Source organism: Eulemur rufifrons, chromosome 7 (assembly GCF_041146395.1).
Source record: "Eulemur rufifrons isolate Redbay chromosome 7, OSU_ERuf_1, whole genome shotgun sequence".
Lineage (NCBI taxonomy): Eukaryota > Metazoa > Chordata > Mammalia > Primates > Lemuridae > Eulemur > Eulemur rufifrons.
This window is the reverse complement of record NC_090989.1, coordinates 152,437,711-152,454,250: the sequence shown is the minus strand read 5'-3', so window position 1 is coordinate 152,454,250 and position 16,540 is coordinate 152,437,711. Positions and strand designations below refer to the sequence as shown.

The following is a 16,540-nucleotide window of genomic DNA, read 5'->3' as shown; positions in this document are numbered from 1 at the left end:
ATTGATTCTCCTGCCTTAGCCTCCCAGAGTGCTAGGATTACAGGCATGAGCCACCTTGCCCAGCATAGTTGGTTGATTTTTAATAGTTATGTCGTTCTCTGGTTCTTTGAGCTTGCCATGAAACTCTTAACTATGTCTTTTTCCACATGTACCCTGTGATCTAATAGAGATTTGTCTTTGTATTGACATGGATTAATTAACATTTTAAAAATACAGTTCTTCAGCAAGCTGCAGATTTGCCTACTTTATAGACAATTGACTGCAGTATTCCACTGGTGTTTTTTTCTGTACTAGTTTTTCAAAAGATGAAATAGGGGCCGGGTGTGGTGGCTCACGCCTGTAATCCTAGCACTCTGAGAGGCCGAGGCGGGTGGATCCCTCGAGGTCAGGAGTTCGAGACCAGCCTGAGCAAGAGCGAGACCCCGTCTCTACTAAAAATAGAAAGAAATTATCTGACCAACCAAAAATATGTATGGAAAAAATTAGCCGGGCATGGTGGCACATACCTGTAGTCCCAGCTACTCGGGAGGCTGAGGCAGTAGGATTGCTTAAGCCCAGGAGTTTGAGGTTGCTGTGAGCTAGGCTGATGCCACGGCACTCACTCTAACCCGGGCAACAGAGTGAGACACTGTCTCAAAAAAAAAATAGAGCTTACTCTAGCATGATTTCACGCTAGAAGCTAAATGCTTGTTTTCGCGTGCCTCCTTATTTTTCATGGCTGGGGTACAGGAGTGTTAATACTCTTCAACTTCTGGCTCTCATTGGCTTTGTTTTGTCAGCTTTCCTTCAAAAACCCTATCCTTTGCCCTTGATATTATTTGGTATTATTTACCAAAGCAAGTGTTTTTTTTTTTTTTTTCATTAAAAACATTCGTGGCTGATTCTTGCTGTTAATTGTGGCCTCATAATTTCATTTTCTTCAGAAAGCTCTTGCTTTCTGAAGAAGTCTTTTACCTCATTTCTTCCTCCAACTTTCAACTTAAGGATCTCAGAAAAATAAAGGCCAAAAGGAATATACTTGCTTTATTTTGAAACTTAACTATATCTTCCTTATTTGTATCCCCTTCTCTTGAGATCACTCATTCATCAGCCTGTTTCCATACTTTCTCTGTGATCTAAATACCTTGTTTGCTCACTGGCTCTATTTTTGATGAGAGTGGGAAGAAAGATACAAAATGGCTTGTATGAAATGATTACTATACTTAAAAAAGGAAAACAAAGACCTCTGTTTAAGTAGAAACCACACACACACACATAAGTGTCAGAAAGCTATGTAGATGAAGATGTTAACATTTGTCTCTGGATAAGTTGGATTGTGGACCTTTCCTTTTGCTTGTTTGCAATTTGGTTCTTCTCTATTAACATTAAATGCTCTTAATGATGAGGAAAAAATAGATATTTTCCCCCAAAGTTTCTGAATGTATTAATACTTACATTTTTATTATAAACTTTTTTTTTTTTAAAGAGATAGGGTCTTGGCCGGGCGTGGTGGCTCACGCCTGTAATCCTAGCACTCTGGGAGGCCGAGGCGGGTGGATCGCTCGAGGTCAGGAGTTCGAAACCAGCCTGAGCAAGAGTGAGACCCCGTCTCTACTAAAAATAGAAAGACATTATATGGACAACTAAAATATATATATACAAAAAATTAGCCGGGCATGGTGGCGCATGCCTGTAGTCCCAGCTACTCGGGAGGCTGAGGCAGTAGGATCGCTTAAGCCCAGGAGTTTGAGGTTGCTGTGAGCTAGACTGATGCCACGGCACTCACTCTAGCCTGGGCAACAGAGTGAGACTCTGTCTCAAAAAAAAAAAAAAAGAGATAGGGTCTTGCTCTGTCACCCAGCCTCGAGTGCAGTGGTGTGATCATAGCTCATTATAACCTCGAACTCCTGGGTTCAAGCAATCCTCCTGCCTCTCCTGAATAGCTAGGACTGTAGGTGCACACCACCATGCCTAGCTAATTACTAAACTTCTTTCATAGAGGTGGGGTCTTGCTATATTGCCCAGGCTGGTCTCAAACTCCAGGCCTCAAGTGATCCTCCTGCCTTGGCTTCCCAAAGTGGTGGGATTACAGGTTTGAGCCACCATGCCTGGCTATAACATTTCATTTTACTATCAAGTTCTAGGAAATGTCTTGCCATTTCTGTCAAGCAGTTCTTTGATTTTTTTGAAATGGACCTTCATCACTCCCTCTCCCCTCCTAATCCCACAAATTTATATTTCTTTAGCAGATTTTCATCACAGTTTGTCAGGGTTATTTTCCATCTGTCCAAAATAGAACTGCTGAGGCTTAGGAAATAGTTTTGGTCGCCTTAGTATTTCTAGCATTTCATGTGTGTGGATACAGTGCAGACAAGCATGTGCTTAGACATCTCTTGCAATCTTCTGTGTTCTTAAAAGTTTCACGTTACTAATTTAAATCAAATGTAATATGCCATAGGTTCTAATATGCCATAGGTTCTAAGACACAATTATTTTATGAACCACTAAGAAAAGAAAAAATTCTGTCAGTTAAACTTTGATGTCATTGATAGTATGATGCATCCTGTGGAGCTGTTATATATGGGGAAAATGTACAGTGGTTCTAACATCACATCTTTGAGCATTTTAGTGATTTTGGAATAGGAAAAAGTGGTTAACCTTCGTACTGCTTCAGATCTCACTCATGTATTGCCAACTTCCTCCCTGCCCCCATTACTTGGTTTTGTATGGCTACCAGAGACATTAGTGAATGGACTGAATTATGATGAAGTCAGGGTTACATTTGGGGAAAAGGGTTTTGTATATTTCTTTCCAGGTGCATTTAAAAAAGATTATTGTACTCTTGCCACATAGCTTAAAGAGTGACCTGCTTAAAATACAAATCTGGCTCTCATGCCCTTTTGTAGCTTACCTTTCTCCAAGTAGATAGTCCCCCAGTATGCCTTAGTACACTAGTGCATACCGTACTTTTGGCTTTCGATTCCTCATAGTCAGGATTCTGTGTGGTTACTTTCGTTAAAACATAACTCAGAGAGCCACACACTGTGATATGGAGCAGATGCACCCATAATGGGGAGCAGAGTCTTGAATTCAGCAAAGGGACTATTGAATGGATACCAAAAAAGATTGAGAACCATTGTTCCATAAGATGAAATATGATTCTCCTTATGAAAAGCCTGGCTACTACCCCCTACTACTCTACCTAATTATTGGCGTCTTCCTGCCCTACACATTGTACTCAGGTAATATTGAACTGTTTATAGTTTCCTTGAACATATTCTATGTTGTGTTGGTTTTTTTTTTTGAGACAGTCTTGCTCTGTGGCCTTGGTTAGAGTGCCGTGGCGTCAGGCTAGCTCACAGCAACCTCAAACTCCTGGGCTCAAGCAATCCTTCTGCCTCAGCCTCCCAAGTAGCTGGGACTACAGGCATGTGCCACCATGCCTGGCTAATTTTTTCTATAAATTTTTAGTTGTCCAGATATTTTCTTTCTATTTTTAGTAGAGACGGGGTCTCGCTCTTGCTCAGGCTGGTCTCGAACTCCTGAGCTTAAACGATCCACCTGCCTCGGCCTCCCATAGTGCTAGGATTACAGGCATGAGCCACCACCCCCAGCCCATATTCTATGTTTTAATCTCTGTGCCTCTGCCTGGGATCTCTCTCTGCTTGGGGGATCTCCCCACAAAATATTCTTCAAAAACCAATCCTCTCTGTAGGAAAGATTCTTTGCTTTCCTGTCTTCCCACTAAACTGAGCTGCTTACTGTCCTCTTTGCTGCTGTACTGTACATATTTCTATCATTTATTCCATTATATTGGAATTACTTTTGTAACAAATTTATATTTTGTAACTTACAGGAAACTGTAAGCTTCCTTAAGGGCAGGAATTCTGCTTTATTCCCTTTTGGTCTCCAGCACTTAGGGTAGTGCATGTCACTATCTTCAATAAATATTTGTTAAATCAAATGTAACTGAGGCTATGAAGGAATAGAGAGTCCATATAGAATATAAGTATCTTAAGTTCTCATAAAAACAACTCTCATTTCAATCACTTTTAAGTATTCATGATTTCTTTTTATTCTTTTGCATGTTTTCTTGGCTGAATGGAAATAGAGAAGAAGAAAACGAGGTATGTATAATTTAACTAGTCATTCAGTGATTATGGGATTGACCTCTAAATACATTTTAGAGATGGGGTGAAAGCTGAAAACACTCAAAAAAGAGATTCAAGAGCTTTAAAAAAGGTGGAGGAAGCTGGCAGGTCTGGTGACAACTTTTACCTATTTTTATGTACTGAGCTTCCATGTAAGATTTAATTTGAAAAGTAGATTCTATTTCTTAGTAGTAATTGGAAACCATTGCTCTGTGATAATGCATGTGAAAACATTTACTTTACTACTTGGATGGTTACTATGTAATTTTGAAAATTGATTTCAGATTTTACCATGAAGATGGGGAATATTATTCTCTCCAATAGCCAAAGTTGATTAAAGGACATCAATTAGAAAAATTTTGCAGATAGCAAGTAAACTATCTTTAATTTAGGCTTGCGTTTATTCCTATAGATTTTTCTAATGTTCTTTCTACAACCTAGGTTATGCCTTTAACTTCTAAAACCCACCATTTTCTTAGGTGATTTGGCAAATAATGGAGGGAGAAATCATCTTAGATATATACTTTCTATAATAATTGTGTTGCTTATACAGTAGTATCAGAGGATAATCAGCATTATCTGCATGTGTGGGGCCCAGGCAGAGACAGTGGCAGTGTGCCAGGGTAAAATAATTTCTAGGAAGACAGAAGGCCTGGTCCTCATTTGGTGACCTCATCTGTAAAATGAGTGAGGTGGGAGGCTCTTCTATACCAGTGGTTTCCCAAACCTGGGAGAATTGCCTATGGTGCTTGTACCAAAACAAAACATAAAACAAAACAAAAACAAAAAAACATTCTTGCCTGACCTTAGAGCTCAATAGTTCAAACTGATATTCCGTATAGTGCGGATCGTGGATCAGGAGTTTATCTTTTATGTATTTATTTATTTATTTATTTTGAGACAGAGTCTCACTCTGTTGCCCAGTCTAGAGTGCTGTGGCATCAGCCTAGCTCACAGCGACCTCAAACTCCTCCTGGGCTCAAGCAATCCTCTTGCTGCCTGAGCCTCCTGAGTAGCTGGGACTACAGGCATGAGCTATCATGCCCGGCTAATTGTTCTATTTTTTTGTCGAGACAGGGTCTTATTCTTGCTCAGGCTGGTATCGAACTCCTGACCTCAAGTGATCCTCCTGCCTTGGCCTCCCAGAGTGTAGGGTTACAGGCATGAGCTACTGTGCCCGGCCAAGACCATTGGTTTTGATGACCTCTGATAGAACACAAGAACAAACTATTTTGAGTACTGAGATGTTAGCTATCGCCCTTTATACATGCATCATTTAAATACATATTAGGCTTTTAAATTTTTTTTGTTAAAAAAATGCTACCTGAAAAAGTTATAAAACCAAATAAAATTTTTTATGTAAAAGAGAGCAAGAATGGAAAAATATGGGTACTTTGTGAAGTTGGGAGTGGATACTTAGGGATTTTTTATACTATTCTCTATACTTTTGACTATGTTTGAAAATTTCCAGACTAGAGTTTTAAAAAATTCTTGTTTAGCTTAGTGAAGTTCATACTATTTGTTATTAAAAAAGGGCTTTTCATTACTCAGACTGGTAAACATTTTAAACTGTGATGCTAGCCATTTGAAAGTGGCCGTTTGTTTTAGTAGTAATTGCTTATTTTGTTTGTTTATAGGCAAAGATTGAAAATGTGCAAAAAACAGGTTTCATCAAAGGACCAGTGTTCAAAGGTGTTGCTTCTAGTCGATTTTTGCCCAAAGGCACTAAGACAAAAGTTAACTTGGAGGAACGGGGACGACAAAAGGTGTCATTCAGCTTTAGCCTTACAAAGAAAACTTTGCAGAATAGGTTTCTCACTGCACTTGGCAATGAAAAGCAAAATGATACTACCAACTCCCCAGCTGTACCTCTCCAAGTAGACTCAGCCCCTAAAAATAAAATGGACCTTGGTGATACTTTATCTACTACAGAAGAATCTTCCCCACCAAAATCAAGGGTGGAATTAGGCAAAATTCATTTTAAGAAACATCTGCTTCATGTAACAGCCAGGCCACTGCTGGCTACTACCACAGCAGTAGCATCGCCCCCTTCTACGACAGTACCAGCAGCCATACCAGAATCAACAACTATAGACTCACCACCCTCGTCTCCACCTCCACCACCTCCACCTCCACCTCCACCTCCCCAAGGCACAACACCCTCACCACCAGCACCAGTAACAGAGCCAGTGGCCTTGCCACACACATCAGTAACAGTTCTAATGACAACACCGGTACCCTTACCAGTAGATGTAGCAGTTAGAGCTCTGAAGGAACCACCAGTTATAATTGTACCAGAATCTTTAGAAGTGGATACTAAGCAGGACACTGTATCTAATAGTTCAGAAGAACATACAACTCAAAATTTGAATGAGCAAGCAGATATTCCCTCACAAAAAGAAGATTCCCATATTGGGAAGGAAGAAGAAATTCCTGATAGTTCTAAGATTAGTCTGAGCTCTAAAAAAACAGGTTCTAAGAAGAAATCCTTACAATCTGAAGGCACCTTTCTTGGTTCAGAATCTGATGAAGATTCTGTACGGACTTCTTCAAGTCAGAGATCACATGATATAAAACTTTCAGCAAGCATTGAAAAGGAAAGAGATTTAAAAAAGAGCTCAGCACCTTTAAAACCTGAGGATTTAGGGAAATCTTCACGATCTAAAACAGAGAGAGATGATAAATATTTCAGCTACTCAAAACTTGAGAGAGATACTCGGTATATGTCTTCTCGATGTAGATCAGAAAGAGAGCGAAGGCGGAGCAGATCTCGTTCTAGGTCTGACAGAGGCTCTAGAACTAGTTTATCCTATTCCCGGTCAGAACGATCTCATTATTATGACTCTGATCGTCGCTACCACAGGAGTTCCCCTTATCGAGAGAGGACACGCTATTCTCGGCCATATACAGATAACAGGGCACGAGAGAGTTCTGACTCAGAAGAAGAGTATAAGAAGACATACTCAAGGCGCACCTCATCTCATTCCTCCTCCTACAGAGACCTAAGGACATCATCATCTTATTCTAAATCTGATCGGGACTGTAAAACTGAGACCTCTTACTTAGAGATGGAGAGAAGAGGAAAGTATTCTTCAAAACTAGAAAGAGAATCCAAAAGGACTTCAGAAAATGAAGCAATGAAAAGATGTTGTTCTCCCCCTAATGAACTGGGATTCCGACGGGGGTCATCATATTCCAAGCACGATAATAGTGCTTCCCGTTATAAATCTACCCCTTCAAAACCTACACCCAAGTCTGATAAATTTAAAAATTCTTTCTGTTGTACAGAATTAAATGAGGAAATCAAACAGTCTCATTCTTTTAGTTTACAGACTCCTTGTTCAAAAGGTAGTGAGTTGAGAATGATTAATAAAATTCCTGAAAGAGAAAAGACAGGGTCCCCATCTCCATCAAATCAATTAAATGATTCACCTACTTTTAAAAAGCTAGATGAATCACCTATTTTTAAGTCTGAATTTATAGGACGTGATAGCCATGATAGTATTAAGGAATTAGACTCTTTATCTAAAGTGAAGAATGATCAATTAAGAAGTTTTTGTCCCATAGAATTAAATGTAAATGGTTCTCCTGGGGCAGAATCTGATTTGGCAACGTTTTGCACTTCTAAAACCGATGCTGTTTTGACGACTTCTGATGATAGTGTGACTGGATCGGAGATATCCCCTTTGGTCAAAGCATGCATGCTCTCTTCAAATGGATTTCAGAATATTAGTAGATGCAAAGAAAAAGACTTGGATGATACTTGTGTGCAGCATAGTAAATCAGAAAGCCCATTTAGGGAAACAGAACCTGTAGTTTCACCACAGCAAGATAAGCTTATGTCTTTGCCAGTAATGACTATAGATTATTCCAAAACAGTAATTAAAGAACCAGTTGATATGAGAGTTTCTTGCTGTAAAACCAAAGATTCAGATATATACTGTACTTCAAATGACAACAACCCTTTATGTTACTCAGAAGCTGAAAATATTGAGCCTTCGGTTATGAAGAGTTCTTCAAATAGCTTTATGAATGTGCATTTGGAATCAAAACCAGTTGTATGTGATAATAGGAATCTGACAGATCACTCAAAATTTGCATGTGAAGAATATAAGCAGAGTGTTGGTAGCAGTAGTTCAACTTCTGTTAATCATTTTGATGATTTATATCAACCTCTTGGGAGTTCAATTATTGCTTCATCTCTTCAGAGTCTTCCACCAGGAATAAAGGTGGACAGTTTAACTCTCTTGCAATGTGGAGAAGACACATCTCCAGTTCTGGATGCAGTGCTGAAGAGTAAAAAAAGCAAAGAGTTTCTGAAACATGCAGGTAAAGAAACAATAATGGAAGTAGGTAGTGGCCTTCCTGATTCAGGAAGGGGATTTACTTGCTGGGAGAACAGGCATAATAATGGTTTATCTGGGAAATGTTTGCAAGAGGCTCAAGAAGAAGGGAATTCTATATTGCCTGATAGAAGAGGAAGACCAGAAACCTCTCTAGATGAAGAAGGAGAAAGAGGACATGCACATACTTCTGATGATTCAGAAGTTGTATTTTCTTCTTGCGATTTGAATTTAACCTTGGAAGATACTGATGGTATAACTTGTACCTTAAAATGTGACAGCAGTGGTCATGCCCCAGAAATTGTGTCTACAGTCCATGAAGATTATTCTGATTCTTCTGAAAGTTCAAGTGATGAAAGTGATTCAGAAGATACAGATTCTGATGACAGCAGTATTCCAAGAAACCGTCTCCAGTCTGTTGTGGTTGTGCCAAAGAATTCTACTTTGCCCATGGAAGAAACAAGTCCTTGTTCTTCTCGGAGCAGTCAAAGTTACAGACACTATTCCGACCACTGGGAAGATGAGAGATTGGAGCCAAGGAGACATTCATACGAGGAAAAATATGAGTGTATAGCAAGTAAAGCCTGTCTTCAAACTGAGAAATTCTTCCTTCATAAAGGAACAGAGAAGAATCCAGAAATTTCTTTTACACAGTCAAGTAGAAAACAAGTAGATAATCACCTGCCAGAAATTGCTCATCCTCAGAGTGACGGGGTTGATAGTACAAGTCATACAGATGTGAAATCTGACTCTCTAGGACACCCAAATTCAGAGGAAACAGTAAAAGCTAAAATGTCTTCTAGACAGCAACAAGAACTGCCACTTTATTCTTCTGATGATTTTGAAGATGTCCCAAATAAGTCTTGGCAACAGACCACTTTCACTAACAGGCCAGATAGTAGACTGGGAAAAACAGAGTTGAGTTTTTCTTCATCTTGTGACATCTCCCGTATGGATGGCTTGCACTCATCAGAAGAGCTTAGAAACCTAGGTTGGGACTTCTCTCAACAAGAAAAGCCTACTACCACATATCAGCAACCTGACAGCAGCTATGGCGCTTGTGGTGGACACAAGTATCAGCAAAGTGCAGAACACTATGGTGGGACACGTAATTACTGGCAAGGCAATGGCTATTGGGATCCAAGATCAGCAGGTAGATCTGGAACTGGGGTTGTATATGATCGAATTCAAGGACAGGTACCAGATTCCCTAACAGATGACCGTGAAGAGGAAGAGAATTGGGATCAACGGAGTGGGTCCCACTTTTCAAGCCAGTCCAGTAAATTTCTTCTTTCCCTTCAGAAAGACAAGGGATCAGTGCAAGCACCTGAAATAAGCAGCAATTCCATTAAGGACTCTTTAGTTATGAATGAAAAGAAAGATTTTTCAAAAAACTTAGAAAAAAATGATATCAAAGGGCCTCCTAAAAAAAGGAGGCAGGAATTGGAGAGTGATTCTGAAAGTGATGGTGAGCTTCAGGACAGAAAAAAAGTTAGAATGGAGATAGAGCAGGGAGGGACATCAGTGTTCCCAGGCTCAGCACTGATTGGGCCTTCCTGTGTCATGGATGACTTCAGGGACCCACAGCGATGGAAGGAATGTGCCAAGCAGGGGAAGATGCCTTGTTACTTTGATCTTATCGAAGAAAATGTTTATTTAACAGAAAGGTAAGCCTAATTTATACTTGTTTGACAAATTTTAATCTCCTTTTTGTTTAAAAAAAATTAGCTTTTAAACAATTCAGACTGTGTGAACTTAACCATATGAAAGAGTTGTATGATAAAATGTAAATTAAAAACTCTGAAGTGTTTTGATTTAGATTTTTTATTTTTTATTATTTTTGTATTTAGATTTGATAATGTAGATTCCCTCCCCCCATTTTTTTTTCTTCCCAGGGAAAATGATGTCTAATTTTTTTCTCTTGTTACTACTTTAGTTTTAAAAGTATAATTTAGGCTAGTCCAGTTTTTCTCTAATTTCTTTTACATGTGAGAGTGTGACAGAAAATGAACCAAACTCCAGCAAAATAGTCTACTCTTAGAGAAGAAAAAAGTAGTTTTCAAAAATGTGCAGAATGAAGTATCTAGGTCCTTTATAAAGATGGAACTAGACTAGGACATAGTTTTCTCTTGTATGTTTTTTTTTTAAGCCTATTGTTAATAGATTAAATCAGGCAATAGTATAACAGATATAAATGGTAAAATGGTTTATCAAAAATCCCTAACATGAAACAAGGTATAATGACAGTAGGAATAATGACCACATAGTCTTCTGGAGCAGAGCTTCACAGTCTGTTTTAACGTTTACCTCCTCCTTAATAATTTTCTCATTTTCCTGATATAAATATATGTCAAATGTACTTAAGAAAGAAAACACTATACTTTCCTACCTACTTAACTCCCCACCTTTTGGAAATTTTCCTCCTAGTTGAGAATCAACCTAGCCATCAACCTTTTGAGCATTCAAAATTTTATTAAATCGAAGAAATTTTCCACTGTGGATAAGGTAAAAGACTTCATTTTAAAGTTAGGTCCCTCCAGAAGTTTTTTACTATTAAAAAATAACCTTTGGCCGGGCGCGGTGGCTCACGCCTGTAATCCTAGCACTCTGGGAGGCCGAGGCAGGTGGATCGCTCGAGGTCAGGAGTTCGAGACCAGCCTGAGCAAGAGTGAGACCCCCGTCTCTACTAAAAATAGAAAGAAATTACCTGGCCAACTAAAATATATATATATAAAAAAAATTAGCCGGGCATAGTGGCACATGCCTGTAGTCCCAGCTACTCGGGGAGGCTGAGGCAGAAGGATCGCTTGAGCCCAGGAGTTTGAGGTTGCTGTGAGCTAGGCTGACGCCACAGCACTCACTCTAGCCCGGGCAACAGAGTGAGACTGTGTCTCAAAAAAAAAAAAAAAAAAAAAACCTTTATTTTTTATGTTGTAGAGAGCCTCTTACACTATATTCATTTACATCTAGTTGTAAATTAGGCTTACATTTAAAATTGGATATTTTAAGTAGTACACTTTAGGAATTATGTAACTGGTGGATCTTACAGAGTCCTTGTAAAAGAGTATAAAATAAAACTAATCAGCTCAATCCTCTGGCTTTTCTTCAGCAATGAGAATCAGATATATATGTGTGTGTGTTGGGGGAGGAATCAGATATATGATTATGTTATATAGATTTGGTTGGTGGAGGAGGGCCTCCACCATTGTGGAGTGGAAAGCATTTATTTATATTCTTATATATATTCATCATTTTAAAGTCCCTGTTGTATGTTAGGCATTTAGAATGCACCAAGAAGACATTGTTGTAAAAATAGTATGACTATAATGAAAAAATTTTCTTATGTCTGTTGACATAAATCTGTGCCCATTGGTCCTAATCTGGCCTTCTAGAGCAATACAAAATAAAGTTGCTGCTGATTCTTCAGAGTGATAGCTTTTTAAGTACTTGTAAATAGGTATTTTATTTGTTTAGTCATCTTCAGGCTAAGCATATTCATACACTTATTAATGCATTGTATCCTTAGTTGATCAAGAAGGATAATTCTTTTTGCCTAAACTTAGTTGAAACTATCACTATACTATTTAGGTAATTTATAAAACTGGGGCTAGAATATAACATATTTAGGATTAAATCAGATTAGAGTTAGGGATTAAGATAGCCACTTAAAACAGCTGTGTTCTCCCCTCCCCCTGTCCTCCTCCCCATTTGATAGTGAGAATGCGTTATAATTCCCTAATCTGAAGCAGATCTTTTTTGACCACTCTTGATTTTATTTTTTTGACCAGGGTCAAAACATAGAGTTCAACAAAAAGGCCAATAAATAATCACATTTTCGCCTTTGCTTTGCAAACTCTGAATGTGTTTTTATGAACCCAGTCAAATTTGAGCAGTTTCCTTTCTCCTCCAAAATAAGTTTGTCTGCATTGAAAAAGTTGAGCTTTCTGAAACCTTCATCTGCTTGGTCCATAATTACATTTCATTTTTTAAAGAATCATTCAATTTTCTTTTAAACAAGATTTATACAAGTGTGATATTACTGAAGGATTCTCTAAAAGATTTGATTGAATTAAAAGTCTTAATTTAAAAGCCTTAATTTTCTAGAAACTCCTGTTTTTCCTCAACCTTTTATCTCAAGTATTGTTTGTTTATCTGTGAGGTCTGATTCTTAAACTTAACTTTAACCAGCTGTGTCACTATTTGAAACACCTGAGTTTTCCTGTTTTCTCTTGAGCCCAATATGACTTTAATACTTCAGATTGGTCAGAATCTAAGGCTTAACTGACCTAGACTAGGAAATAAGGGCTGAGTTCCAGAACGATAGTCTTGAACTCATCCCATCTTCCCCATGTGCCAAGATTGAGGTTGCTTCTCTCAACTTTTTTGTAACACAGCACTTAGGGTTTTCAGTCTCACAAATGCTAGTGATTAGATGTTTTCTTTCTTTTGAATGGTTGACTTATAGGAATCATTAAATGTGAAACTAATGATATTTAGCACATATTTGAATGTATATATCATTGCCAGATTTATTTAACCAGTTTTTATGAAATTTACCCAATAGAAAGAAAAACAAATCCCATCGGGATATTAAGCGAATGCAGTGTGAGTGTACACCTCTTTCCAAAGATGAAAGAGCTCAAGGTGAAATAGCATGTGGGGAAGATTGTCTTAATCGTCTCCTCATGATTGAATGGTAAGTAAATTAGAGTGCTCTGCTTTTGCTCAATCCCTGTTTGTTGTTTTTGTTTCGTTTTTGTTTTTTAAAGACTCAGGGTCTCACTCTATTACTCAGGCTGGAATGCAGTGGTACAATCCTAGCTCACTGTAACCTCAAATTCTTGGGCTCGAGCAAGCTTGCCTCAGCCTCCTGAGTAGCTAGGAGTACAGGCGTACACCACCACACCCAGCTAATTTTTATTTATTTTATTTTTATTTTTTAGAGAGACGGGGTCTCACTATATTGGCCAGGCTGGTCTCAAACTCCTGGCCTCAAGTGATCCTCTTTCCTTGGCCTCCCAAAGTGCTGGGATTGCAAGCATGAGCCACCATGCCTAGCCAACCCTTTTATTAAATGTCTCTAAATATCAAAAAAAATTACCAATAAGAGTAAAATTTAACCTTCTTCCTATGGAAAGGTTATCATATTCTGTGGATGAATATTTATAAACAATAAAAGCTCTGATGTATAGTAGAAAACAGATATTAATGAAACAAATTTCCCTTGCACTGTTCATAAGGTTATAATAACTGGCACATTTTATGTGCTTTATAAGTAGTCCTATTACTAATAACATTATAATATTAATTTTTATTCAGTGCTCTTTTAGCTCCTATAATGTTCATGTCCTGGGAAGTAAATGTTGGTATTTTTAGCTTTCACTATAAAATGAGATAAAACCCTAGCATTTTATAAATGCATAAAGTGCAAGCCTCCCAAACCTCAGTCCCTTTGTTCGTAATCTTTTTAATGCCTATGCCAACATAGGTAGATGTTTTCCTCCTTTTATGTATATAAGTAAAATCTTATTATATATACTTTCTTGGATTGGCTGATCAGACCTAATCGCAACTACACTTACAGGTCTACCTAAATCTTTCCCTGGGCTGCATTATATATTCTATTTTTAATTAACCTATAATTATTAATTTTTTATTGACAGACCTTTGCTTCCATATTATAAACAGATATCTTTACATTAGAAAAATGTTTGGTACTTTTTTCTATATTTCTACAAAAAATTTGATAAATTTTTAAAAAAATCTGATTGATGAAAAATTTATCCTTGTTTTTAATATGGAAAGAGTATTAAGGTGATTTTTAGTGTAGATACCTTATTTTTAATATTAATGAAGTGTTTTTTTAAAAGCTCAGTTTTTGTTTTGCTCATGTTATAGTGTTGTAAAAATAAAATATTTATACCTAGAAAAAATAAAAAAGATAAAGCATTTTTGGTACTGTTTTATCCAAACTAAAATTTGAGGTGACAGTACAGATGTAAGAAGAGGATACAAGATTAGCACTATTCTAATTTGATATTGTTGCCCTAGTCCATCTTTTGAATTTTCCTGCCAACGTTGCTAAACATACATGAAGTACAGAATTTCTTTCTTCATGTTAGTCCCTCACTTGAGCTTTTAGTAGTTCTGTTGTCCTCAGGATACAACATAGCTTTGTATTCAGAACCCTTCATAGTATATAACCAGTCTACCTTTCTATCTTCCAACAGCCCACCTTTTTTATCACTTATCCTTAGCTGTTTTATTCCCTTTTCCCCAAGTAGGCCTTGTTTGCTATTTCTGCATACTGTCAGGGACAGTTGTATCTCTAGCTCTCTTTATCTATTCATATCCTATGTATCATCAAAGATGCTGCATTAATCCTCTTCCCTCCTGATAGCTTTCCTTCACTGCCTCACTCTTGGGTGAATCCTCCATCCTTTGAACATTAATAAAGATGTTGTTTACCACTGGTTTGATAATAAATCATAATGTATTAGAAATGATTGATAATTTCTGTTGTAGCCTTAATCGGCATTAAAAGCCTTTGTATATGTCAGCTTTAGAATATTGAGAATTCTTTCAATGTTTGATTTTATTATCTTTAGTCTAGGATCCATGGGAAAAGAGCCTTACCATGTTACATTGCATTTAATCTGAACAAGGCTATTTTTAGTAATGACTTTGGTTTCTCTAAAATATAGATCAAGTATTAATAGTTCATTGCATTCAAAAGACCAAATTAATGGTGATTGGAGTGGGATGTAAGGGAAAGTGCACTGATAGAGTTAGCTCTGCAAAGTTGTCAATGTACTGCAAGCTTACATGCAGCCTGGAAATGTGTTCTAGGCACCCAGGGAGTGGTAGACAAACCTTTTTTGTGATGACCAGATGACAAGGCTGTATTTTGGGTATGATGTGTTTAACAATGTAGACACTCAATTTGAGGAATCCCTTTGTGGTGGAAAGAATTATTAAGGAAGGCTCACTTGGAGTTAACCACGTATATGCTAATTACACCATAAAAATATATACACATGTAGTTACACAACACATTGTAGTGAAGATATTTTGGTTCTTTTGCTACTTTAAAGAATTAATTTTCACCCATTTCTTATTTCAGTTCTTCTCGGTGTCCAAATGGGGATTATTGTTCCAATAGACGGTTTCAGAGAAAACAGCATGCAGACGTGGAAGTCATACTCACCGAAAAGAAAGGGTGGGGCTTGAGAGCTGCCAAAGATCTCCCTTCGTAAGTTCTGATTTGGTCACGTTTCACTTTGTTTTTGTGTTATTGAACTTGTAGGAAAATAATTTCTCTGATGTTTAATAATGATTATTGTATAGAATGACCATCTGTTAGCGAGTTTGTAGGAAAAAGAAAGAATTTCCACCTATTCTAGGACATTTTAAAAAACAACCACCCTTCTGTCTATATAGGAAGAACATTTTGGTCATTTTGACATTTGGACTATATAGGTCTTTTTTTGTCTGATGGTTATGTTTCCTTTAATTTCACATAATTATCAAATGTTTGCTATAGACCCCCAGAATCAATGTGAAGCTATATTAAAATGAGTTGGAACAGAATCTATTAGTGTATATAAAATTGAGTTGGCATAAGAGTATAAGAGAGTATCTGAGCATACCAAGGTAAAGAATTAAAGCATACTTGAGGCCGAGCGTGGTGGCTCACGCCTGTAATCCTAGCACTCTGGGAGGCCGAGGCAGGTGGATCGCTCGAGGTCAGGAGTTCGAGACCAGCCTGAGCAAGAGTGAGACCCTGTCTCTACTAAAAATAGAAAGAAATTATCTGGCCAACTAAAATATATATATATACAAAAAATTAGCTGGGCATGGTGGTGCATGCCTGTAGTCCCAGCTACTCGGGAGGCTGAGGCAGGAGGATTGCTTGAGCCCAGGAGTTTGAGGTTGCTGTGAGCTAGGCTGACGCCACGGCACTCACTCTAGCCCGGGCAACAGAGTGAGACTCTGTCTCAAAAAACAAACAAACAAACAAAAAAATAATAATAATAATAAAGCATACTTGATATATACCCAATAAAC

At 37.8% G+C, this 16,540-nt stretch overlaps 1 protein-coding gene across 3 annotated transcripts in view; it reads left to right on the top strand.

Moving 5' to 3' along the window:
• SETD2 (SET domain containing 2, histone lysine methyltransferase) overlaps positions 1–16,540 on the top strand; it is a 130,809-nt gene that overhangs the window by 29,037 nt on the left and 85,232 nt on the right. For 2 of the 3 annotated variants that reach the window (XR_011234082.1, XM_069475609.1), the window contains exons 2-5: positions 4,091–4,106; positions 5,768–10,140; positions 13,038–13,169; positions 15,597–15,725. Coding sequence is in view for 2 of the 3 variants with exons in the window: in XM_069475609.1 (XP_069331710.1) it covers positions 4,091–4,106; positions 5,768–10,140; positions 13,038–13,169; positions 15,597–15,725 (4,650 nt within the window). In the remaining variant the exon portion in view is untranslated. The remainder of the gene's footprint in view (positions 1–4,090; positions 4,107–5,767; positions 10,141–13,037; positions 13,170–15,596; positions 15,726–16,540) is intronic. The other variant, XM_069475610.1, reaches the window with a different exon arrangement.